The sequence below is a fragment of the Rhamphochromis sp. 'chilingali' genome (assembly GCF_963969265.1).
Source record: "Rhamphochromis sp. 'chilingali' genome assembly, chromosome: 22".
NCBI lineage: Eukaryota > Metazoa > Chordata > Actinopteri > Cichliformes > Cichlidae > Rhamphochromis > Rhamphochromis sp. 'chilingali'.
This window is the reverse complement of record NC_137950.1, coordinates 9,519,022-9,545,155: the sequence shown is the minus strand read 5'-3', so window position 1 is coordinate 9,545,155 and position 26,134 is coordinate 9,519,022. Positions and strand designations below refer to the sequence as shown.

The following is a 26,134-nucleotide window of genomic DNA, read 5'->3' as shown; positions in this document are numbered from 1 at the left end:
TTTTTTGTTTGAGTTTGCCTACTTGTTTTAGTGTACTTTTGCTTAGTTTACTGTAATAATGCTCTATTTTTTATTTTTATTTTTTTGTTTTGGTCTTTAACAAAAGAACAGTCCAGCAGAGGGAGCAAGTACCAAGCAAACAAACCTAAACCAGATCTCCCTCTTTAGTTTTCATTTGTGATGCTTTGCTGTTAAATGTGTATAATTTCTAAAAATAATAAAGACTTAGGTGTTTCTCAGTTATTGATGGAACATTATTGATGGTGTATTTGGCATTTGCTGGGTTTTTAATGTTTTTACAGTTATTCTCCATTTCCATTGTTTTCCTTCTTCAAATATTATGTAAGATTTAAGATATAATGTTGACCCCCATTTGTATATTGTATTTGCAGGTAGTGACTTCCCCAGGTCATATCTTCACTACCCTTAATGCCTTTCTTGACCTTTATCAATTATAAAACTGACCTTATTTGACACAGGAACCTTTCACTCCAGGATACATTGCGTAACTCTAGCACCAGTATCTTTAGCAGCACCTTGTATTACTACATCTACTTAGCTAGGTTGTTATTACCTTGCAGAAGCACTCAGGATAATGCGATTAGAGGTTTAATGTGGGATAAATCCTCTTATGAGTGTACTAACCAGAAACCTTGCAGCCAAAACAGTGCCATTTGACAGAAGACCTCTTTGGGGAAAGAGGTTTGGTTCAACAACGTGCGTTTTGTGTCTGCTCGCTTTTTTGTCAGGCTGAACTGGCAAAAAATGGCAAAGACTCTCGTTCTGGTTGCATCTCTGCTAATTTTGGGAAATGTTTTCTTTAGCCATGCCTCCTTTTCCCCCAGTGTCATCGTAGACATAGCAACAATCATCTTGAACAATTACTGCTCACCAGAGAAGCTGGTGGGGATGAAGGAGGCAATCGAAGCAGCCAGCAGCAACACGGGTATTCTCAACATGCCAGATGCCGAAACTCTGGCGAATGTCCTCAGCAGTGGGGTTCAGCACACAGTCAGTGACCCACGCCTGAAGGTCTCCTATGAGCCAAACTACGCTCCTGCAGTTCCCCCAAAGTTGCCTCCCCTGCCCCCTGAGCAGCTCATCGCAGTCATCCAGAACTCCATGAAGCTTGATATCCTGGAGGGCAACATTGGCTATCTGAGGATTGATCACATCCTTGGAGAAGAGGCAGCTGAAAAGGTTGGTCCTTTGCTTCTAGACCTTGTCTGGAGTAAAATCTTGCCTACATCTGCCCTGATCTTTGACTTGCGCTACACTGGCAGTGGGGAAGTCACTGGGATCCCCTACATTGTGTCTTACTTCACCGAAGCTGAGCCTCTGATTCACATCGACAGCATTTATGACCGTCCCTCGAACACCACCACTCCATTTTTTACTATGCCGGATCTGCTTGGGCAGAGATATGGTGCAACTAAATCCATCATTGTCCTAACCAGCAAAAACACCAAGGGCATTGCCGAAGATGTTGCCTACTGTCTTCAGAATCTGAAAAGGGCCACCATTGTTGGTGAGAAGACAGCGGGAGGCTCGGTGAAAACTGATAAATTTAAAGCTGGTGATTCTGACTTCTATGTCACTGTACCAACTGCTAAGTCTATCAACCCCGTTACTGGCTCCACTTGGGAGGTCACAGGTGTCACCCCAGATGTGGAGGTAAATGCTGAGGATGCCCTTGCTACCGCTATCAAGATCATCAACCTCCGTGCCCAAGTTCCAGCAATCATTGAGGGATCAGCAACCCTGATCGCTGACAACTATGCCTTTGAAAATATTGGGTCAGATGTTGCAGCAAAGCTCAAAGAGCAGCTGGAAAGTGGCACGTACAATATGGTTGTCTCCAAGCAGAGTTTGGAATCGAAGTTGTCTGCTGATCTGCAGACCCTTTCTGGGGACAAGAGCCTGAAGACCACCAGCAACACTCCAGCCCTACCACCTATGGTAAGACACTCAGACTTGAGGTTGTTATTTTGTTTCAGTTTGATGGACAAAAGTTCCTGTTAAGCAAATGAACTGGTGAGCTATTTAAAATATAATGCAAAATATTGGTCACAATTATGATACATGTTAAGTTGGTGCCTGTTGATTTCCACAGGATTATACCCCAGAAATGTACATTGAACTGATCAAAGTCTCCTTCCATACTGACGTATTTGAAAACAACATCGGCTATCTGCGTTTTGACATGTTTGGAGACTTTGAGGAGGTGAAGCCTATTGCCCAGGTTATTGTTGAACATGTCTGGAACAAAGTTCTCAACACTAATGCTTTGATCGTTGACCTCAGGTGAGTAATATTACTCGACATGACAGTCCAAGTTTCTATTAAAAACGTTCCTTGTGTCTACATCAGTCATTAAAGCTGCTATAGCTCAACAGTCTAGCTCTTAATAAAGTGCATTTGATCATTATTGAAGAATGTAGAATGCTTTTTCCTCAAATCGTCAGGTTGATGTCCAGAGATAGCCTAATGTGGGTTGACATCCATCAATAAAAAGAAATCACAAATGACCATTAAATTTAACTAAGAATCAAACCTTTCCATGAATGAATTTGCAGGAACAATCTTGGGGGGCCAACAACAGCTATCGCAGGCTTCTGTTCCTACTTTTTTGACGCGGACAAGCAGATTGTGTTGGACAAGCTTTACGACAGATCATCTGGAACCATCACAGAGCTCCAAACTCTGCAGGAACTCACCGGTAGTTAAAAAAAAATCCAGTCTGTGTATTTTTTTGAATATGTGCAATAGATTTCAGTAGAAGACAGATGTTTCAATAAGAATCTGGTAAAGATTCAAAACCAGAGCTGAAACGAGACGTTCATCTGGTATCCAGAAACTTGTCTCCAAATTGTTCCCATTGCTTCATATATATATATTATTTATATATTCATTTATTTATATATATATTTATATTTGCAAGTCTGATGAAACAGTGATACGCAGATTTATGAACAGACAAAAAGGCACCTTTGCTTTTTAATACGAACAGACCAGCTGGCCCTGTGCTGGAGGTTGTAATGCTTTCTGAATTTAATACCAGTCTTTCAAAGTTATCTGCAGGGCAGCTGTGGTTAGAATATATCAAACTATTTTCTCATCTGTACCCTCACCTGGAACCCCACGATATAATCCAGCCTCTCTGGCATACAGTTATCCATATCCCTTTTCTACCAGCTTGTTATCATGCTCAAACTTAATCCTTTCCATTATTCAGAAATAACTTACTTCCCTTGTTTACTTGACTTTCAGCCATATCTCTATCTACCTTTCTCCTATTCAGGTGTACGGTATGGCTCCAAGAAAAGCGTAATCATCCTGACCAGTGGAGCTACTGCTGGTGCTGCAGAAGAGTTTGTTTACATCATGAAGAAGCTGGGCCGCGCCATGATCATTGGCGAAACTACAGCTGGGGCGTCCCACCCACCCAAGACCTTCCAGGTCGGTGAGACCGATATCTTCCTCAGCATCCCCACTGTTCACTCCGACAATTCTGCAGGGCCAGCCTGGGAGGGAGCCGGCATTGCACCTCACATTCCCATCCCAGCTGATGCTGCCCTCGACACCGCCAAAGGCATATTCAACAAGCACCGTTAAAGAAACCAAGTCCTGAACAAAGTCATGGGGGACACAATCACCTCTTTGTTTTGGCAGCCAAATAATCTCAAGAGTCTAGACTTGTTTAAGAAGTGAACAACGTAGGTTTTATGTAAAAAATAAAGTATAATCTGTTGCTCATAACTAAGCCTTTTTAGTCTGTTCTTAAAGTAGAGGAAAGTTTTCTGTAGTTTTCATTTCTGTCAAATATTACTGTGCTGAGGTGGTTGAGAATGAATGGCTCTCAAAAGCCTATGCAGTTCTTTGTGAAGTTAGTGTTTGTCAAAGACGTCTGGAAAAAACATCAACAAAACTTTGCAAAATTATAATTAGGAGCTCTGTATAATAATCAATTTGTTACTCTGATGAAGAAACTATCACATGTGATGTTCTTACTGTGGATACAACATGCATCGTTTTTCCACTATGTAGTGAACTTCGTGCCATGTGAACATTTCTGGGTTTTATCAGACACAATAAAAAACAAACTGAAATATATGACGGAGAGTGTTGTGCTCATTTTTTAAAGCATGGTAAAATGGTAAATGGCCTGTATTTATATAGCGCTTTTCTAGTCCCTAAGGACCCCAAAGCGCTTTACATATCCAGTCATCCACCCATTCACACACTGGTGATAGCAAGCTACATTGTAGCCACAGCCACCCTGGGGCGCACTGACAGAGGCGAGGCTGCCGGACACTGGCGCCACCAGGCCCTCTGACCACCACCAGTAGGCAAACATGGGGTGAAGTGTCTTGCCCAAGGACACAACGACCGAGACTGTCCAAGCTGGGGCTTGAACCGGCAACCTTCCGATTACAAGGCGAACTCCCAACTCTTGAGCCACGATCGCCCCTTGGATAGCATGACATAAGATAAAATGTTTTTTCATCACTACAAAAGTTATTTCATTATTTTAACAGTATATTTGGTTTATTTTTGTATAAAATGCAAGATTTACAGATTAAGGGAGAAAGAAGACTTTACTTGATGTGCAGATGGTGTTCAGTAGGTAGAGTGGTGGCTCCATGATCGGAAGGTCGGGGGTTCGAATCCAGTGAACGGCTACCCCGAGGTACCCCTGAGCAAGGTACCGTCCCTACACACTGCTCCCGGGCGCTTGATTGGTGGCTGCCCACTGCTTCACTGAGTGAATGGGTTAACTGCAGAGAGGAATTTCCCCACGGGGATCAATAAAGTATACATTACATGATGTTTAGCTCTGCAGAGCAATGCACATTTAGTTCAAGGGATGATGTGCAGTTTTTCAGATGGTGTGTTTTTTTTCTTCAGTGATATTTCAGTTGGGAAGATTACACCATGTTATGTGAGAAACTGAAGAACTATGTTTGCCTTGGATAGATAAGTGAGCACATGTTTTGAGCCTGGGGCCACGGGATTAATGGAAAAAAGTGAGAGTGTCCAAGTGATGCAACAAGGCTGCTGTTTACTTTTCAGGAATCTATTTTTCTGCCTGGTTTTTGTACAAGTGACAGCATAATAGATCACAGCAAATATGGCTTTGGAAGAGGAAATATGAAAAGAGACAGAAAACTAGGACTTTTTCCTGGCAATTACTACAAAAATCAGTGTAGAAAGTAAGCTGAAAGAACAAAACAACTAGATTCGATTTTGTCGGATTTTGTTAGCTGCACTCAGCCTGAGCTGTCCTTCTGATGTACTCATTTCGAACTCTGTCCATTCTGGTCATTCTTAGCATCTCCAGCTTGGCCTCGTGTATTTTGGACAGCACCACCATCATCAAACCAGACATCATAGCAGGTGTACCATCCATCTTGTAAATCTTGCCGTCCACTCTTACTGCTATCCTCCTGTCGCAAATCACTCGTGACACTTGTTTTGACCCACTCCACCCTGCCTGCATGCTCTTCTTCACTTCTCTCATGCACTGTCAGTTGATTTGGATAGTTGATCCCAGGTATTTCCACTCATCTACCTTCACTAACTCTACTCCTTTCAGCTTCACAGTTACATCTCTCTTCCTGTTTTCTGTCCTGTTTCTATTAACTGTCATTTCTCATTTCTTTCAGATGTTATTTGTTCAAGATGTTATCAGGGTAGCAGCTGATTTTGTCAGTCTTTCCTGGCATACACTTTTGTGTGTCAAAAACCCTTTGGTCATATTGGTATTTTGGAGCAACAAATGACCATATTTGATCATAGAGTGAATGATTACCTATTAGCTAATGAAAGCTCAGATGACAAGATGCATTCAAGCTCCAAAACTCAAAGAAAAGCTAAACAGGTTATTTATTCAAAACAAACCAAACCAAAGCAAAACACACATTTAAAAATAGGACGCCATAATTTCTAATTAAGTCATCATTTAAGTGTATTCATGGCTGTTCAAAATAATCGTACACCTATTTCTAAAAACATATTTTAGAAGAAAGAGATTACCTCATGTGATTGATGTATGGCAGCACTCACACTTCATGTGAGGGTTTGCTTTACTCTTTAAATGTGCCCTTCACCATATCTGCCACACTCATTACAGTCTTTGCTTCACTGAGTTGTAATTACAGTGGATATTGCTGCTTATAGTTAACCATCAGCAGCATGCTGAAAGTAAACGAACAAATGAGGACAAAGTGCTAAAATGCTAGGCTCGATAAATAAACGCGCTGGTGTGGCTTGAGGACGCAGTGCCACAGTGAAGTTCATATACCTTGTATAATTGTAATGATATAAATTGTTGTCACCCATGCGCCGGTCTGCCACGTGAGGGAGGCGCAAAATGGGATCTTGAGCCATTTTTTTCTTCTTTTTTTTTCTTTTTGCCTCCCTTCCTCTCTCCTCCTCAAGATGAAATTTGAAACCTGGGCCATTTCAGCCAAGTCTGTCCCCCGGGCTCTCAGTTCCTCCGGCTTCAAACACAGCTCTGCATCACCCAGCTCCATTTGGCTTCTTTAGAACTAAATCACTTTTGACACACTGACAGGAAAATATTATCCGTTTTTACGAACCACCCATTCAATTAACTTTTTATTTTTTGCAGGTTTTTTTTTCTTTTCTCTTTCTTTTTTTTGCCTGTCAGTTGCATGTGGATTCAAAACTATCCAAAAAAGAGCCTGAAGACCACCAGCATTAAAAAAAAAAAAAACACCTCTCTGAGTCAAAACACTTCTCCTGCTGCAATCAGGCCGGGATGCGGGTGGTCCTGATTGTACACTGATCTCAAAATAGTTGAATCATCACCGGCATCCTTTCTTTTGTCTCGGTAGCATCCCTGTCTCTCCACTTATATTGTTTGTGGGATGTAAAGACCCGCTGAAGTACTTTGGCTTGTTTTGGCATTTTTTCCCCCTCTCCATAAAGGAATTACGCTGTTTCGCCGGGAGGAGAGATTATGGCAAGATTTTTGTTGAACATAAGTCTCGTTTTGGTTTTGTTCGGATTATTTTTGCTCTCTTTTCCATCTGCAAGAGCCGAGCCGGGGTTGCTGGATGAAGAGGAGGAGGAGAGCTCCTGCCAGGGTGCTTTTGACCTGTACTTCGTGCTTGATAAGTAAGTGGAGGTTGTTAGCAATACACCACAAATAAGCTAACTTTTTGTTGTTGTCAGAGGTTTTTTATTATTATTATTATATTTTAATATTTTTTTGAAGCATGTCATTCTCAAAGTGTGAACAAACTAGCCGCCGCTGTTTTAAGGAAAGGGGAATGATAGAAAAGTTTAACTTTTGACATAAAAAAAAGACTGAAAAAAGAAAAAAAAAGTCGGGCTCGAGAGCTTGCAGCCGATTAGCATCTGCGCGTGTGTGCGCGCGCGTGATGACGTTGGAGAGGAGGCTGACTGTCAGAGTTCAGGCTGCTGAATAAGCGAAAACACCGAGTGGGGTTTTGGAAGCAAATCCCGCGATATATGTTGGCTTAAATTGTTTAACCCTCGTCTTCTATATCTGGCAATTCGTTTTTATAAAGAAATACAACTTTTTAAGCAGTTTCCTTTATTCCCATCCATTCCGAAGGGATTTTTTTTTAATGTGACTGCTCACCGTTCGCTCTTTCATTTCCACTCTGTACGCCCACATAGGAAAAATGTTGTGGTTAAGTGACATCTTTGAACTGGACTTCAACAGCTGGAGAGAAAATAAAATGTCAGAGAAACTTCTGGAGTGCCTGCCCTCTCTCCTGCTCGCTATTTTCTAACATGTCATTTTTTCTGCATTTACTTTGAAGACATGAACATGACTGTGATTCAGTTATATTCAGTTTATTTTAGAGCACAAATGGTACAAATGTTGTGGAGAATCTGTTTAAAGCAGTGATGCTGCTCTCATGTTTTGACTGCCAGCAGTTATCTTGAGATAATCTTACTATGATTTAAAAAACATTTAACCAGCAGCACCTACAATCTAATTTGCGAACATGAACCAGTGCCAGAAATGGGAGGGGAAAGAAGAGGAGACAGGAAACAACAACATTTATGGATAATGTGGTATTAATTTGGTGAAGGAAATGTTGCACACAGCACCTTTTTTTTTTTTGGTGGGGAGGGGGGGCTTCATGGGGTATTTAAAGCATCTCCGTTGCCATTGGCTTTTTCCAGAGGGGAAAAAAAGACTCCATATGTAAAGACGGTAAAAGGGTCTTCCTATGTCCATTGAAGTTTACAGAATCTTAGTAAGGCTTAGTTTTTTCCTGGAACTCAGTCCCAAGAAAACACATGCAAAGACACACACATACACACACACGCAAAACACAGGACTGCTTCCCAGATGTGGACAGCTGTGTTCGTCTTGTGCTGTGAGGTAAACACTGACACATGCTGCAAATAAAGAATCTGCTCATTTTTTCTGTGTGTCTGATGCTATTGTTAGCACTCTTGCGTGCTGCGGTGCCCACTCCAAGGTTGACTAACAAGTCATCATTTGCGGACTTCAAACGAGAGGAAGCTCATTAGAGACCGGTGTCGGCCTCCTACAGCCGTCGCTCACCACCGATCCCTGAGGCCTCAGCTGGCTTTATGAGACACAGTCTCAACCCTGTGCCCTGGTTTATCTTAATGAAAGGTGAAAGCATTTAGCTTATTAATACATAAGCGCTGTAGTCATTCTCGTTTTTTTAAATATGTGAGGCAACACTGGGTGCAAAGTTGTGTGTTTCATTCTTTTTGAAGTGTTAAGTTGCTTTATAGTAAGATCAAGCCAGATTCACAGATTTCAACTCTGTTGTTTTTCACTTTTTAAAGATCAGTTTTAAAGCTTAAAGCTGTGCTAGTGGAGCTCTGAGGCTCTAGTTAAGCAGAGCCATACTTTGAGTTAAATCCTCACAAAGACATTGCTAACATGTTGGTGTTTAGCAAGTAAATGTTAGTGTTTATACCCTAAACACACAGTACAGTTTAGGTTCTTCTGTTTCAGTCCTCACCATCGTGATGGACAGACTAACCACCTGATCGATCGACTGCAGATCAAATTGGTAGTTTGTAGAAAATTCGATGGATCAGTTTAAATGTAGAAAAAGGGATGCATGCTGTAAGTGGAGTTTATTGCAGCCTTGAGCATATGATGTCATGTGATGGCTCAAAGTTGTGAGACGCTACTTGTTTAGACATCTGGGTAGCTGCACTCTGATGACAAGGTGGCTAATGGCTGCATGGCAGTCTGCTGAATTTGAAACATCTGGGACAGTGTTTGGAAAAAGTGGTTGCTGTTAAAATGGTATGTGCCATGAAGATCTGTATGTGAAATTCTCTAGGAGCGTCCAGTCACAGCCTGAAATCCAGTAAATATAGATGTTGGGTCTCATTTTAAGCCCCCAAACCACACACATCTAAGTTCTACTTTAATACACAGGCCATTACATCTAATATAATACAGATGGTTGTGTAAATGGATGCCTTCCAACACATATGGTGGTAAGATTTACAGTATACATATGTAGAAAACAAAGGGTGTCCAGATAAAATGTTATGAAAGAAGAGTACTCGCTGACAAAAACTAAAAATTGTGTTAGTAAATAAAAGTTAATAAAAAAAGGGTTTTAGGCACAGTAACCATCCATAGTTAATAATGTGACATCATATGCCTTTGTTGTGGTGTATTGTTTATGGTCCTCAAGTTAACACAGTAACAAGACTAAGAAGTGTACGAGCAGCTCTGCGAGGCTGTGCTGTAAGCATGCTGACATGCTGCCAAAACGCAACATGTTTTTATCAGCTATTAGCAAAAAAAAAGAAGAAGTTTAGTGAAATAAAGGTCAGCGATATGGCATCATCAAACTCGTGCTAATTCCACAGAAGTCAGTGTATTAATCTTCGTTCGTCTCTATACTGGGCCCCTGGCTGTGGACAGCCAACCCTGGGCTGTTCGTGGCACAGTCATTTTCTAAGTAAACTGCGCATGTACACTACCAGTCAAAAGTTTGGGCACACCTTCTCATTTTATGGTTTTTCTTTATTTTCAAGACTATTTACATTGCAGATTCTCACTGAAGGCATCAAAACTATGAATTAATACATATGGAATTATGTAGTAAACAGAAAAGTGAAATAACCCAAAATATGTTTTATATATGGTAAATGGCCTGCATTTGTATAGCGCTTTTCTAGTCCATAGGACCCCAAAGCGCTTTACACTACATTCAGTCATTCACCCATTCACACACTGGCGATAGCAAGCTACATTGTAGCCACAGCTGCCCTGGGGCGCACTGACAGAGGCGAGGCTGCCGGACACAGGCGCCACCGGGCCCTCTGACCACCACCAGTAGGCAAACATGGGGTTAGTATCTTGCCCAAGGATATTTGGCATGCAGCCAGGGATCAAACCACCGACCTTCTGATTAGTGGCTGACCTGCTCTGCCACCTGAGCTACAGCCACCCCAATATTAGATTCTTCAAAGTAGCTACCCTCTTTGCAAACTCTTGGCATTCCCTTGATGAACTTCATGAGGTCGTCACCTTAAATGGTTTTCCAACAGTCTTCAAGAGTTCCCAGAGATGCTGAGCACTTGTTGGTGCTTTTGCCTTCACTCTGTGGTCCATCTCATCCCAAACCATCTCGATTGGGTTTAGGTCAGGTGACTCTGGAGGCCAGGCCACCTGGCACAGCACTCCAGGACTCTCCTTCTTGGTCAAATAGCCCTTAAACTGCCTTGGATAATAATAAAGGATTTAGATTTAGGCTTTTGAATAGCAATAAATCTCATAGGATGATAGGGTCCCAAGACCAATACTAACATGCCCTGACCTACAGACTTAGGCTTACAAACAGCGTGCAAACTAAACTAAACCAGCCAACAGATGATGTCCCGACTTTCCAAACAGGACGTTATGAATTTATCATTTAAGTTAGCTTGGTGCACTGTGCATGATGTTCCTAAAATCATGAAGCCTTTTAACCTCTGTGATAATATGTTGCATATCTTTAAGTCCTATATAGCTGCGGGTTTGCATACTTTTTGCATTTGCTGATTCAGACCGGGTGGGTCGCAGCTTGCTGTTTTATATGGAACACATTGCCTGAGGAATGGTTTTGGGTGTGTTCATAGCAGATAAAGGAATTCACATATAGGGTACATGTTAATGTTCAACCTCAAAATGAAGTTTGCATTTCTTTTGATGGGTGGGTGCAGATTCAAATATGGTAAATCAACAGTATCCGGTGATTGAATTTATGCAAAAATGCATTACAACAGTGTTATGCAGTACTAGTCCTTTTTTCCACATCCTCTTTACATTTTACAGTATTACTTTTATTGACTACAGATGGGGAAACACATTATTCAGTTTATTAATTGTGTTAAAAAAATAACAGTTTATCTGTTATTTTCTCATCAAGTCTTGTCGTTGTTTTTGCAAAATGTTTCTCTTGTCTTTTAATGTAGTCACAAGTTAGCGCTCCGGCTGGGCGTTGGGTCATGCTTCCGGAATCCAGACGAGTCAGTGGAAAACCTTAAGTGCAGCTGCAGTCTGTGAATACATTTCAAATGTCTGAATACGTTCTCGCTGTGGAATGACACCCACTCTGTGTTTTGCTGTCTGGGGCTTTTTACAAAATGTTGCTGTGACGTTTACAGCAAGGACAAATGCCTGTTGACATGATATTGTGTTATCTGTCATTCAAGAATTTGGGTTGCAAAAACAAGACTGGGGGAATAAAAAGTAGATATACTGTATCTCATTCTAGCTCTAATATTTGATGCAGAAAGAAGAGCATGCTTTGAAGAATACATAATGTTCATCAGCTTGTTACTTAGTATCAAACCTAACGATTCCTCTCGGTTTTGGAATAGACACGCAGCGTTAGCTCAGCAATCACGCAGTAAAGACTCTGACTTCTGCAGTGGCTGTAAAAGTAGGTTAGTGATTTTAAACAAACAAATCCTTGTTCCCACTCAGTTAAGTTGGTGCGGCATCATTGGCTGCAGGCTGGGGTGGTGTGGGTAGGCCCAGTTGGAATGGTAGATGGACTCCTTAGTGGAGTTTTTTTGTTGTTTGTTTTTTGGGGGGATTGTTTTTTCATCTTCAACACTTTGAACCACGAGAAGAATGTCGCACCACTAAGCTTTAAGGTGTAGGGAGCTTTTTCCCACATGCATGCTGCCCCCTGGTGATTGCATTTAATTTTTATTTGTCTATTTTTTGCATTTGGCAACTGATTGCAAGTTGTTGCAGCAGCCAGCTGGTTGCCCAGAGATGCATGTGTGCAACACTTTCAACCTCTGGGCGACCACTTTCCATCACTAGGCACAGACCAGCTGATTGGAGCCAACCTATTTACAAATTAATCACAGTTCATATCAGACTGACTGCAACCACACTCAAGCAGATTGGAGGTTTATATAATTGCCAATTAATTACTAAACATGGAGAGATTGCCAAAAACTGTGGGAGTAAGCCAGAGAACCCACACTAGACAGTGAAAATATGCAAACTCCACACAGAAAAGTCCCATTCTGGTTTTAAATTCAGGACCTTCTTGCCGTGAGGCAACGATGCTAACCACCCCACAGCTGTACTTCCCATTCCAGCTGGTTGTATCCAGAATACTTCAGTAGCTGCGTCAATGTTTGCAATGGAATTTGTGTTTTAGAGTTACTTCTTGGAATTTGAGTGTAAATAGTTAATGTGAATGTTCTGTTTAATTTGAATTTCTGTCGAAGCAGATGGCAACATATTTGCAACAGACAGGAACAGATTTGTGGTTTTCTCCAATTTCACATTATTATCACAAACAATTCCGTACTCGACCCCATTCATTAGCAAACTGATAGAAGACGAGATTGCAAGTTTATTGCACATGGTCTTAACAATTTTGGTGATACTGTGGTCGGCAACCACTGTTTTCTCCACTGTGACTGCAACGTTGAGCAATTTTATTATTACCTAGCCAACTGGAGGTAATAGAGCAACCAATGGATGCAACAATAAAATAATTTTTACTTTTTTTCCCTTAATTTAATTTGTTGTTAGGAAATGAAAGCCTTTTCTAGATCATGTATGTTAATGGTCAAATAGCTGTTAAGGTCTGTTTCGGTTTCCACCAGCTCCAAAGCTAATCGTCAAACCCGTCACTAAATTTGTGTGTCAACTGGTGCTATATAGGTACTTTACATCAGGCTTATTGCTTTCTTCGCATGGCTGATGAGAGCAGTGAAGCAAAATAGCCATACACCCAGAGAGGTGAGCTGAGAGATGCTACAACACTTAATAAACTTAATAAAGTGCAGAGCTGTGTGTTAATTATCTGGGTTTGGTGAAAACCTGAAATATTCTCCAAAGCAGCTTTAGACTGGTATTTTCTTACATAATGCTAATCGTGTTGCAGTGTGTCATTTATCCCACTTAACCATTGAAAGCTCTGAGCTTTTCAGCTCATTATACTAATTAGCAAATATTAGCAGTCTATCACTCTAAACTGAAATGGCAAGTATCTCTTACAAAGAGATGACTGAAAAGTAAAAAATCATACGTGTGTCAAGACTGTTCAGTGGATGGAAATAAAAAGAAAGCCAATGAACATAGAAGGTCATAAACGCTTCAAGTTCTTTGTGCTGTTGATGCCGTACCCTGCTTGTTCTGTCTCCTCTACAATGTTTTTCTTCTTGTCTTTCTTCTGCCCTTCCCCTCCTGCTGAACTTTGTGCTTTCGAGATATACACACAGTCTCTGAGTAATTTTCTGCAGGTCCACTCACTGCGAAATCTATCCAGTCAGCAGAAAAAGACATTACTGAGAATGATTAAAGATTTTTTATTCTTCAGGGCTACTCAAACCCATGGGGGACTTCAACCCACAAGTCACAGTGTGTTTAGCATCAGTGACTAGTAATGATGCATAGTACCTCCCTTTGTGCTTTTAGCAATTTTGGAAACTCAAGGTTGCTACAAATAATCATACATATGCATAATGTTGCAGAAGATACGATGTTCCCAATACTGTATAATGCACAATAGCTTGGTCTAAGGGCTGAATGTAAACCTGAATGTAGCACGTATGATGTGACTCAGCTGCAGAGACAAAAGAAAGCAAGACCACCCGATTGTAAATTCAGCAATCTAATCTGAAACTATGCGTCTTAAAACTTTAGAAAAATAGATATTATCTAAATACATATTGTCACATTTGATCTTCTGTATTAACAAGGAAATTGAGTTTACTTCTACTGAAAATCAGATGGAATTGCACCACAAGTAATTTGGATGTTCAAATGCTTCATTCTAGCGTGTCTGAAGCGCTGCTCCCTGAGATCTCACTTTAGTTTGGACAAAGAGCTTAAATGTGTCTCTTACCCGACATTCTTCTTCTTCATTTCCTGTCCTTGCATCTAAAATTATTAGACAAACAATTCAAGAAAACCCCTACAGGTTCCCTACAGGACAATGTAAAAGCAACCATTGCTGCACTTGAGAGCAAAACTGCAAAAGCCACTGTGAAACGGCAGAGGCCCTGTAGCTGTATTTTCATTATAAACCTACACAAAACCTACATTAAACACCTTTTCCTCCATCTGATTTATCTGCAATATGTTCATCAGATCAGTACATTCAATGTTCTTTTAATGTCAAATTATACAGTGTTATGTAATTGGCTGCCACAGTATTTTTCATGTTAAGCTAAGCGTGCTTACTCTTTTTTTTTAATGGATTACAGTGTTTTTCCAGGAGTGGTCTTAAATCTGGCAAAACAACTGAAAACTAGCTATTTAGCAACACAGATCTCCAGTCTCTGTAAAACAGAGAACTGCACAGTGACTAAACAGACTGTTTACTTGCTGCTTCGGTCTTCTAGTGGCCATGCTGGCTCAGACAGACCAAAGCAGGTCAGAAACTTGGCCTTGGAGTTGAACTAAATCACTGAACCACTGGCATGTTTTCTTGCACTTTGATATGAGCCAACAGGTTTTTCCCATTATCTCACTCCCACAGTGGAATTGACTGATAAAGCTCTTCATCTTTCCCTTGCTCTGTCCTTCCTTTTCTTTTGCTTCTTTGTTTCTCGGCTCTCAGATGGCTTACAACAAGACACATGGTTTTCATCTCATTAGTACAGAGAAAACGCTGTCACTCGGCTATGACAAGTTGCTATGACACAACTTCACACCGCCGTTGGGCGTCATCACTTAGTCGGCAATCTGTGGCCGGCCCTCACCTTTCTGAACTTTTGCTTTCTGAGTCCAGACCGCACACTGCTAAACTTCAGTGTTCAACTCAGGTCATTAAAATTAGATCAAGGGATTGTGGTGGGAATAAGACACCGTATAAAATGGTGTCATCAAGAATCAGAGAATGAAAAGGACCACTTCCTCTCCCAGCACTGTTTGGACAGGTGAGTGAAACTGCAAGCTAGGCCTCAATCCCATGACTGTAGCCACCTCAGACAATCACAACTGCTCCAAGGCAAACATGAGCCACAGTGGTCCAGAAGCACAGATAAGCAGCTAAAAACCAAACGTGGATGTCCTCAGATTCACCCTCGTGTTAAGTAAATACTCAAGAATGATCCCCACACTTCGTCACAAGTATTAGCTGCAAATTTCACCAGACTTTTTATTCTTTCTCCCCTCCTCTGTTGCTATAATGGAACAATTTGCACAAGAACCTGGCTGCTGCCTTTCCTTCAGGTTTGAACCCGTCTGCATGTGTATGTGGGACTCTTTCTGTTTGCGCTGCACTTTTTATTGAACTAAATGCTACAGTCTACCTCAGACCTTTTTTTTCTTATTATTTTGGGAGAATTTTGTTTAGCTTGTAGGTCTTGTCCTCTTTCTCTGCTCAGTCAGCCTCCCAGGAATGTAAGCCTTGATGTGGGGGGAGCAAGTCATGTCATCAGAACTGCAAAAACACAGAGAAAACGCTTAGAAGAGGCTTTTTTCCCCAGTTGACCGGCGTTTGTAACCATTCTGAATTAAAGGATAAAACCACTAAGAGTTACATAATACATAGATATAATAGTGCAGAGGCGTTTTGGCTTCATTTGAGCAATCAATTGGTTTGTTTTTTTAGCATTTGCTCTTGATAAGGTTTTTGTATGAGTCAAAGAAGTTCTGATAAACCACGCTTGAAATTTCTGTGCAGTAGCTGTAAAATAAGTCTTGAGCTTTGTAAGTCAGACATGTCAGCGTTGCTCGTGGGCAGCTGTACTGACCTCTTGGATATATTAAATGAGCAGTGGAAGTATTATTTCCTACTTTAAACAAAAATTATATGAAACAAATACATCTAACAAAGCATTTAATGAAGGCTTAGAGTCTGGTTTGGCACGATAAAAAGTCTTGAATGACTGAGGCATGATGGGAAACTCCCTGGTATTCCCTGGCTCTATCCTCCCCAAATCCTGGCCAAATTCAATAATTACCCCTCTGCTTCCAAGCAATAACACAAAAACACCAGGGGTTAAAACCTCTTTGACATGCTATTGCAGGAAAATAACATTAGTCACAATTCATTTCCATTTCAAGCCAGGCCATGCAACTGGCGCTGTTTTCCAAAACACCCAACTCCTATAAGAAAGGCTAAGTTGGTTCCTGCAAGTTTAGCTATCCATGTAATACAAATACAAATACACATGACTATTATCAGCTTAAAGCATGAGAAACCTGCTTGCAAGGAATGGTTGATTCACCTTGTTGTGTCTAGAGGTCTCAGACAGCTATATGGACCATTAGTGTGCAAGGAACTCATTCAGCTAGAAAGTAGGATAACAGAGTGGATGTTTAGTCTGTTTCCCATTTTCTCCCATCACAAGGATATGAACTTCCACTTTAAGCATATGACATGCCTTTGTGTTTCGTCTCTTTCTTAGAGAACTGCATAGATGAATGCAGGTGAATAAGTTGAATTAAGATTGAAACAAACAAACAAACAAAACGTACTCATATCAGTACTGAAAATAACACTAAATAATTCCTGCTTCATCCTCTTCCAATTTTACCACCATCAGTTGGCTCATTTACACGTTGTTATCTCTCTGGCTTCTTCCCTAGCTGGTTACTTTATGCCCAAAACTCTCTCCCCTAATGATCGCTCTTAATAAAATCGCCCCACAGCACACATGGTGTCTGGCTAGAGGAAATGAAGGCAGCTCCACAGGGTATCATTTTATGATAGTTCACTTTTATGGAGGATCATCTAGGGAGACCGCGGTCTGTTTCCTCATCCTCAAGGGCCACGTTAATGATACAGGAGTTTGCTAAATCATACTCCCGTTCCTGCCACAAATGACTATTACACACATATTTTCGTTACAAAATAATCCATATTCATAACAAAATTAAGTTTTACATTTATCCCTCTGAGGATCACTAACAAATGGCGTATTAGATTAACTATTTCTTGCTAATGAGTATGATAGCATGTTTGTTATGTTTGGCAGCTCAGGAATGAAAGTCAAATTACTTTAATTAAATAAATTAAAACAGTACTTTTATTGCAAGTAAATGACACGCAGTAAAGGCACTGCTAACAGGTTGAGCAGTTGTGTTTTGCCTGGCATATATACAGCTTGTTCTTCATGTTGTGGAGCTAATGACTAGACCCCCTGTCATTTTTGGCTAACGAAGCTCTTATCCTCTTGTATGAGTACTCTAGCATATGAAGGTTAGAGTCTAACTGATACAGTAGATAACTTATGAAGTTGTTTTTTATGTTTTCATTTTCTTATTTTTATTTGAACTGCTACAATCACTTACTATGATATCAAGCAGAGTCATATTTCTCACATTTTTCTTGATATAACCTTTTTTTTAAATGTGCCATCCGTTTTCTAGATCTGGCAGCGTGAAGGATCACTGGAATGAAATCTATGAGTTTGTGAAGAACTTAGCAGAAAAATTTAAAAGGTAAGAGACACTTAATGAGTGTGTGTGAACAGACACAATTAAGCCAACAGATTTGCATAGATAAATGTGGTAATATAGGTGATATACACCGTATAGTGCAAGATCAACATTTGGAACCAACATTGTCAGTCTCCAAACAGCATGTTGCCTCGTATTCGACTTCCTGGAGCCCAGAGATATAAATTACTGAAGAGAAAAGCACATTTTACAGAGTAGTCACTCTGGTAAAGTGAAAAAATCTGTCCTTACAGCTACAGCTTGCCATATGCTAAGTCACTCAGTATCCGGGCTGATGATTCACTCAGTCTCCAGTAGTTGTGTCAGTGACTACAGGCAAAAATGTCTTTATGTATGTGAGCTGGCTTGGTTTGATGGACTGTCTTTAGTTTAAAGTTCTTTTCCTCCAAATGTCTCTAAGATCTCTCTCATCTCTCTAAGATGCAGATATTGCATCTATAATTTCAAAATTGAAATATCATTCTTAAAATATGGCATATATTTAAAAGCAAGAAGTTTCAATAAATAGCCAGCTGTCAGCCAGACTGAAAGGCTTTTTCCCCACACGGTTTGAAGGCCACAACACCTGGAGCTTTGTGGCCTAGTCATAGCAAAGAACAGCTCCTCCTCAAAGCTGTAGTTTTTTAACAACTATGCAAAAAGTTTTAAACAATCCAAATCTGTGCTAACTTACTGTCTCAAACAAGAAACACACATTCTTGCTTCAAATAATTGAAGTGTGAGTAATTCCTTTCACCAGTAAACAGAACTTTTCCACATCTGAAGATTCAGCAATGCAGCCTCAATATCAACATTTATGTCACTGTCACGCAACAAAGGGTTCAAATCCTGCACACTGGAACAACTTCATGTCACATGGCTTCTTTGTGTGCTCTAAACAAATAATCGATCTCAAGCTAGAAACACAGATTGCTGGAGTGAATCAGTTAAGTCGTTTGTCTCCAGCAAGATATCTGTTGAAGAAAAGAGAAGAAAGAAAAGTCATGAATACGAAGAGTTATTTTATGTTTTCTAGGAAAATTGTTATATTGTTTGTGTTTTATTGTTATTACTTAGAATAACTGTTTCTGATCAATCTCAGATGACATAGAAATGTTTGTATTGCTCACACATGGTGTTGTCCTTAGTGGACGAATACTAATATCTGTACTTCCTGGTCATTCTTTTGGGTGAACCGTTAATAATACGTGTGATGCTTTATTTGCTCTTTCTTTTTACCTTTTATAGTCCTATGCTGAGGATGTCTTTCATAACATTTTCCTCAAGAGCGTCCATCATTTTGAAACTGACGGAAAACAGGTGAATTAATTTCTCTTATATAACCTTACAATGAATACAACCTTTTAATGTCAGTATTTAGACACAGCTAACATTAGCTGAGTGTTTTCGTGTGCAAATTTTTGTAGCATGAAGTGATCTCACGCGACAGTAAACTTAATCCACTGCATCAGAATCAATGCAGATAAAACTGAAAATTGGCCCATGTCACTGTGGAACTGTCACAGAATAACATTTGTTGAATAAGAGACAAGAATGAGAATGAGAGCACTGATAATTGCTATTGTGTAAACAAGTTTCATTTCTAACAGAAGTGGCTATAGCTTAGAATAGAATAATCCTTAAGTAGTGAAAGTATTCAGATATTTTGCTGGTCAAGCCCCCAAATATGTCATTGTCAATAAATTCACAGCTCAAAGGAACACAACACATAAGAAGCAACGATTTTAATGCAGTTAAAAAAAAAATCTTAAATGCAAATATTGAATACATGTAAGCAAGATGGGATCCCCCAGAAGCTAATAGTAGTAAATTAAACTAATAAAGACAAAACTGAAAACAGGAGTGCTAGGAAGTCCCAAGTGAGTCAGTAATTAATAAGCAAAAATGTAAACAGCAACTGATGCAAAATACTGGTGCTCTGAGAATCCCCAGAGCACTATTTCCTTTGGCTTGGTGTGCAAGTGTCTTGTTGTGTTTTAAAAGTATTTTTGAGAAAAAGTTCTGAACCAGTTTTGTGTCTACACGTAACTTTTAAGCTGTATCTATAGGCACTTTGTTATTAGCATCTTATTATTTGTTCTCATTTCCTTAGTTGAATCTACAAGAAATTGGCAAAGATAACATAGTTTAGTGGATAAATAGAATATAAAATAGTATTTTTGCACCAAGAGTGGGATACCCACTAATCAGCTGAATCACCTTGGCATACTCTGCAGAGATATGCCAAGGTGATTCAGCTGATTGCTGGGAATCACATTGCTCTACATACATACAAAGGCATAGGTATGCCAAATTATACAAGAACTGGACTGAAAATTAGTGGCAACAGGTCTTTGTGGAATGATGAAATTTCAAATCTTTGGTGCAAATAATCACCCTACATATATATGAAGGAGGTCAGCTGAGAAGTATAACAATGAGCATCTAGAGCCATCCATAAAATATGGTGAATGATCTGTCATGGTTTGGGGCTGTATTTCAGTCAGTGGTAGGAATCTTGTAAAAATTGATGGAATTATGAATGCAGAAAAGTAGTTTCAGAGTTCAGTCCACCATGCAGTATCAGGAAAGCATCTGACTGGCAGCAGCTTCATTCTTCGGCTTGACAATGATCCCAAATGCACTGCCAATGGAGTAAAAGCATAACTGGATAGAAAAATACACAATGAAACACTGTCAGTCATGGATTGGCCTCCCCAGAGCCCAAACTTCAGCATTATTGAATGACACTGGAGAACTATTCCTGAATACTTAAAAAAATTATAAGAAAGCTTGAATATAAGAGTTGAGTTTGTGTTGAAGAATAATGGTGGTCATACCAAATATTGACTTTCAAGCTCATTAGAATTGTACAAACTCTGTATTTGCTTTATATATAATAACCAAAAAAGTTTAATCAGTACCGTAGGTTAGCTTCCAGAAATGCACAGGCAGGACAGGAATCCAATTGTGCTTTGTTACTTTCTGCAGAGTCGACATCACGAAGGGTTTGAACGCACTGAACAGAGAGGTTCCCGGTGGAGATACCTTCATGCACCTCGGATTACAGCTTGTGAGTGTGTGCTGTAATGTGTAACATTTTTACACTGCAAAATCAGTCTGTTAAGAACAGAGCTACTCAAGGCTCCTTCTATTACCTGTTTAAATCTGAAATGTGCTATGACTTTATTTAAAGGCAAATCAGCAGATAAGGAAAGAGAACTTTGGTAAGCATTAATAAACATAATTATCTCATTTTTTGGGCAACAATGGAGCACATGGTGAAGTTACAACACAGCGTATATGATTTGCAGGTACTGCCAGCGTGATTATTGCTCTGACTGATGGAGAGCTACATGAGCATCAGCTTAGAGATGCACAACATCAGGTAACAAATTCACACTAACACTGATTTTCCAGGGGACTCTGGTTAGAGCTCAGTAACAGGGCTAAACTGGAAGCAGAATTGCTCTCATTAGCTTCATGACTGACAGTTTTCTGGAGTTTGCTCAACTTTTTGCCTTTGTTGTTCAAACAGGCGAATGAAGCCAGATCTCTGGGAGCTATTGTGTACTGTGTTGGTGTCAAAGACTTCAACGAGACACAGGTAATTCAGATGTAACAAATTTGTGCAGTATATGGAAGTTTATTCCCTTTAATCCCCCAAATATAAGACATTTGATTAGAGAAAAAAGCAAAAATTCACCACAGGACATGTACTCTACCACATGTGCTCATTATTCTGGAAAAGAAGAAATCTTACAAATTGGGTAACCCATCATTTTCCCTGTGAACCAACTCCAGTGATTTTTAACTCTGATCTCTTCAAATGTTCTCTTACTGTACAGTTCTTTACCTCTAAAACATCTGAAATTGCTTCAAATGAGTATGAGTGCATTTGAGGCAGCTTTCCCCCTGTCATGGCCTCATCTTTCATTGTTGAAGTTTATTTAGCCTCCTTTGATTATTTAGTTTGTTAATCCTTCCTCTGTTCTCTTCTGTTTGTGTACCTCTGTCTGAACTTCTTTCCCACTGTAGCTGGCCACCATTGCAGACACCATTGAACATGTGTTTCCTGTGTTGGGAGGCTTCCACGCCCTGCGGGGTGTCATTGATTCGGTAAATAAACACTTTTCCTTGCAGAGAAACTAGCCCATACAGGCTCCGTTCAGACATCTGTATTTACATATTCAACACAAGATCCCTTTTCACTGCAATGTCATTTTAAACAGTTGTTTATTTGAAAGCAAAACCTGACTTTTGAAAACACTATTGTACAATTTCATAATGACTGAATATCTCTTTAAGATTTTAGATTTTATTTTCTCTCAGACCAGTTAATACAGTGCTCCTTTTAAGCTTTTAAAAGGAGCACTGACTTGTCTAGGTTTCAACTCTCTGCTCAGTATTCTGTCATGCAACACGCAGAACTGTAACTCTTTGTGTATACTGGCTGAAACACACACAGTCAGAGTTCAGTTCAAGCAGGGTAAGCTACTTCAACTTGCGTTCTCTCCTACAGCTAGCATGGTGAAAAAAAAGCTTTTTATCAGCTCACTGAGCAATATTTTGCTTTTTCAGTTTTGGATCTGTGACAATCACAGTGACAGTGTAGGATCAAGTGAATCAAGGACCAGTCGCGCAGGTTTGAGACTTGTTCACGAACATCTGGCAACCACTGGTCATGGGGGTCAAATTAGTATTCATCAACTGGTAGAGAGTGGTTGTTTGAGGTTTATGGCAGTCATTGGGAAAATGACTGATAAATCTCGAGTCACATGGTCTTGTTGACTGATCAGTGACCCCCATTTTCCCCTAGCAACCTACCTGTCAGTTGGGAAAAATGTGTGTTCCTCAGCTGGTCGGCAGAAACATTCTTTGTGATTGCTTTGGTCGCTAGGATATTGTTGCGGTCTCCCGTGGTTTGCATGGAAGTGATGGACTTGTCTACAAACACTGGCCAGCTGCTCTCTGAGCTGAAGTGAAAATGTAAGAACTGCAATACAAACCGGAATTGGAGACCTTCATTGTGAAAGTTGTTTCTTTTGAAACATGTTGGCTGAAGCTCTGAGGCAAACCTCCATTTCTGTTTAATACCACTCAGCTAGTAGTTGGAAGTGTTTGCAGACAGACGTGAATCTACAGGCAAAGCTGTCACAAGGAGATTTTTGGTTTATTACCCTCTTCTTTCTCACCCACCAACAGCCAGCAACCTCCAGGAACGGCTGCCAATCAGTCTGGGAAAATGTAATTTTCCCTTGAAATCTGTGGCTGTATCACATCCAAATTTTAGGCAATGACATCACATGAGAAATCTCAATATACTCAGCTAAATCACAATTTTCTAAAGCCTAATATTCTCAGCTGCAGTCGTCCTTTCGGCGAATAATAAACAAAGGTAGGCTCATAGTCGTTAGCCAGTGACCAGATCATTTCCAGCTGAAATGATTGTCATTTGAACATTTAATCCGTTGTAGCTCCAAGAGTTTGATAATGGTCAAATAGCTAAAAACATTATCTTATGTAATTACCAAATCATTTTTCCTTGACCTTAATGGAATGCATTGTGTGTCTCACTGTTTTATTACGCAGAGTATATAAAAAAGAAAAAAACCCTGAAAAATATCTAAGGCTGGAATTTCTTTTAAAAGATTTTCACTTCCTATTTAAAGGATCGGTCATTTTTAAGTCTTGCTTTTATTAATGCTTTAAACATCTCTAATGTAAAAGTATTAAGATTGGAGAACATAACCATCGGAAAGTAAGTTACACTAGTCCCTTCACTTTGATAATTTAAGATAAAGTTGTCACAATGAGATGTGCAGAGTGTAGAGTCAGAGTCATAAAAGGCAGGATTCAGAACTCGGAGGATCCAACAGCTAAAAGCTTTAATTGCTAAAAGGTAGGATAAAAGGTATATCAATGTAAAATAAATCCATAAAGAGAACTGAAGATCTCAAAGGGTTGAAAAGAGGGGAATGAATCGCAAGCATTACAAATCATGTGACAAAAATCAAACAGGATTATTTATATGCACATGACTAACTGGGGATTGGAAACAGAATGGGGAACTAGAGGCTGATGGAGGTAATCAAGACATAAGATCTTTCAAAGCAGGAAATAACAGGAAATAACTAAAAGAGCACTAGTGCTTACATAAATACTTACACTTAGCAAGATCTCAGACAGGGGAACAAAGAGGAACCAACACAAAAACAGAGAAATGAGACAAAGGGTGCGAACTGCAACTGTCATAGATAAAAATCAAGACATTAACCACGACACATGATCGCAAAACTGAAACTCAGAACAAATCAGTCGTCAAGAAAAGACAGAAATTAGAGACTCAATAATAATATCACCAGGGAGAAAAACTCATCATTGTACTAAAATAATAAGGAAATCAAAACATGAAAGTATTCAGCTGTATTTGCAAAGCAGGGAGAGTTTTGAGTATTCTGGGAAGAGGTTTAACCCAAACTTGTTTTTTAGACACACACTGATAAGTATTATTAAGGATTATTTTACATCAGATGACTCCCAAATATACTCAAAACATATTAATTGAGCTCTTGGCTCATGAACAAGGCTAGTATCAAAATAAATGTGGAAAAATCACTGCTGTCTTTTCTCCCCCAGATCATCAAGAAATCCTGCATTGAAATTTTGGCAGCTGAGCCTTCCAGTGTTTGTGCAGGAGGTGAGGAGCTATAAAACTCACACATTCACAATTACAGCCTGAACTCGGTCCCTCCTGAGTCATCGACACATATGCCAGCAAACCATTGCTCCTTCCACTGTGTCATTTTCATTAGTGGGTGCCTGGTCTCGGCTTCTTTGAATTATGACAATCCCAGACTGAAAGAAATGACCATTTATGGCCATCCAGGTTACTTACAGGAAATCTGCTGGGATGGGGTAACACGGAGGGAATAATATTACAGTCTCATTAAATATTAGAGTCTCATTAAAAGGAGGGACCGTGAGACGGGGGGCAGGGGTGAGATTTCCTGCAGATATGATGTAAAGTAGACACCATTCTTTACTCTCCTGCCAAGAGAAAGATTATGACAGTTAAAGCAACAATAAATGGACATTAAAAGCCACAAATGAACAGATAAAAGCAGGGTTGGATTAAAAGTTTCTGGCAATAGCAGAAGGACTTTGACTGTTTTTCACATCTGCCTTTTATGAAGCAATGAATTACTTTCACCCATAAAGAGGGAAATTATTTAACTTCACACTGAATATTATACCATGGCCTGCTGCTAGAGCAAGCTGCCTCACAGATTTAACCTTATTATATACGTATACGGCTGATATATAACAGTAGTTTCAATTTTTGACAGGCAACATTGTAACTATTTAAGGTCCAGCAGAGACATTAGTTCTATTTATTTTATATTATTCATTTTTATTGTATTTTAAAGCAATGTAAGGAGACTAAGGCCCATGCTATTTTCTCTACATGACAATGGTGGAAAAATAAGCTCAGTTTCACTCAGGTCCACTACAGTCAAGATATTGTTATTTTCTCATCCACCTTATGACATGGATAAGATGGAGAAAACCCTTGTATTTGCAAAGGTGCATAAGTGCAAGCCAGGGAGGACATTAATAACAGGAGTTGTGGCACTGATTTAGTCAGAAACAGCAAGAAAAGCAGGAGCTGCAATAAGGGTGGGTTGCAAGCTGCCTTGCCCATAGCAACTGTGGAGAGGCTTAAATAGAACGACCTGTGTGAGACTGATAAGCTAAGCTGAGCTGAGCTGGAGGCTTCTTGGCTTTTCTGAAATAATACTACATCATTAGAGAGACATCACACCATGCTGGTGTGCAACTGTGCCACATTAAACAGGAAAGTGAGCTTTGTTTAGGATAAAGTAATAAAGTGTCAGATTTTTCTTAGCAAAGACTGTCTGCCAAGTGTCTAAAATGTAAAATTACCTTGTGTAACCAGAGTCTTTTCAAGTGGTGGTGAAAGGGAATGGGTTTCTCCATGCAAGAAACATCGACCAGGTGCTCTGCAGCTTCAAAATCAATGACACCATCACCATCAGTGAGTACACCTATGCTTTGTTTCCTTAATATAAATCAAGCTGAATTGTGACAGATGCATGTGTTATTAGTATACAGTTTCTATGAGGAAAAAGTAGAAACCCTCACAAAGAAACAAAATTCACTTTTCACTCGTGTATGTTGTCTGTACATGCT

At 39.8% G+C, this 26,134-nt stretch overlaps 2 protein-coding genes across 2 annotated transcripts in view; both read left to right on the top strand.

Annotated features, from left to right (window-relative positions):
- Window positions 1–697: 697 nt before the first annotated feature.
- On the top strand, window positions 698–3,987 carry rbp3 (retinol binding protein 3). Its single transcript, XM_080873396.1, has 4 exons — window positions 698–1,959; window positions 2,114–2,304; window positions 2,577–2,719; window positions 3,302–3,987. Exons 1-4 carry the CDS (start codon window positions 766–768, stop codon window positions 3,613–3,615), a joined length of 1,842 nt encoding a protein of 613 aa, XP_080729522.1. The 5' UTR covers window positions 698–765; the 3' UTR covers window positions 3,616–3,987.
- A 2,531-nt stretch (window positions 3,988–6,518) lies between these two features.
- The window catches only part of antxr1c (ANTXR cell adhesion molecule 1c), a 38,668-nt gene continuing 19,052 nt past the window's right edge, over window positions 6,519–26,134 (top strand). The window contains exons 1-10 of the mRNA XM_080874012.1: window positions 6,519–7,143; window positions 17,852–17,923; window positions 19,169–19,240; window positions 20,912–20,993; window positions 21,117–21,147; window positions 21,235–21,308; window positions 21,459–21,527; window positions 21,959–22,039; window positions 24,560–24,620; window positions 25,881–25,979. Coding sequence (XP_080730138.1) covers window positions 6,986–7,143; window positions 17,852–17,923; window positions 19,169–19,240; window positions 20,912–20,993; window positions 21,117–21,147; window positions 21,235–21,308; window positions 21,459–21,527; window positions 21,959–22,039; window positions 24,560–24,620; window positions 25,881–25,979 — 799 coding nt within the window. The 5' untranslated portion in view covers window positions 6,519–6,985. The remainder of the gene's footprint in view (window positions 7,144–17,851; window positions 17,924–19,168; window positions 19,241–20,911; window positions 20,994–21,116; window positions 21,148–21,234; window positions 21,309–21,458; window positions 21,528–21,958; window positions 22,040–24,559; window positions 24,621–25,880; window positions 25,980–26,134) is intronic.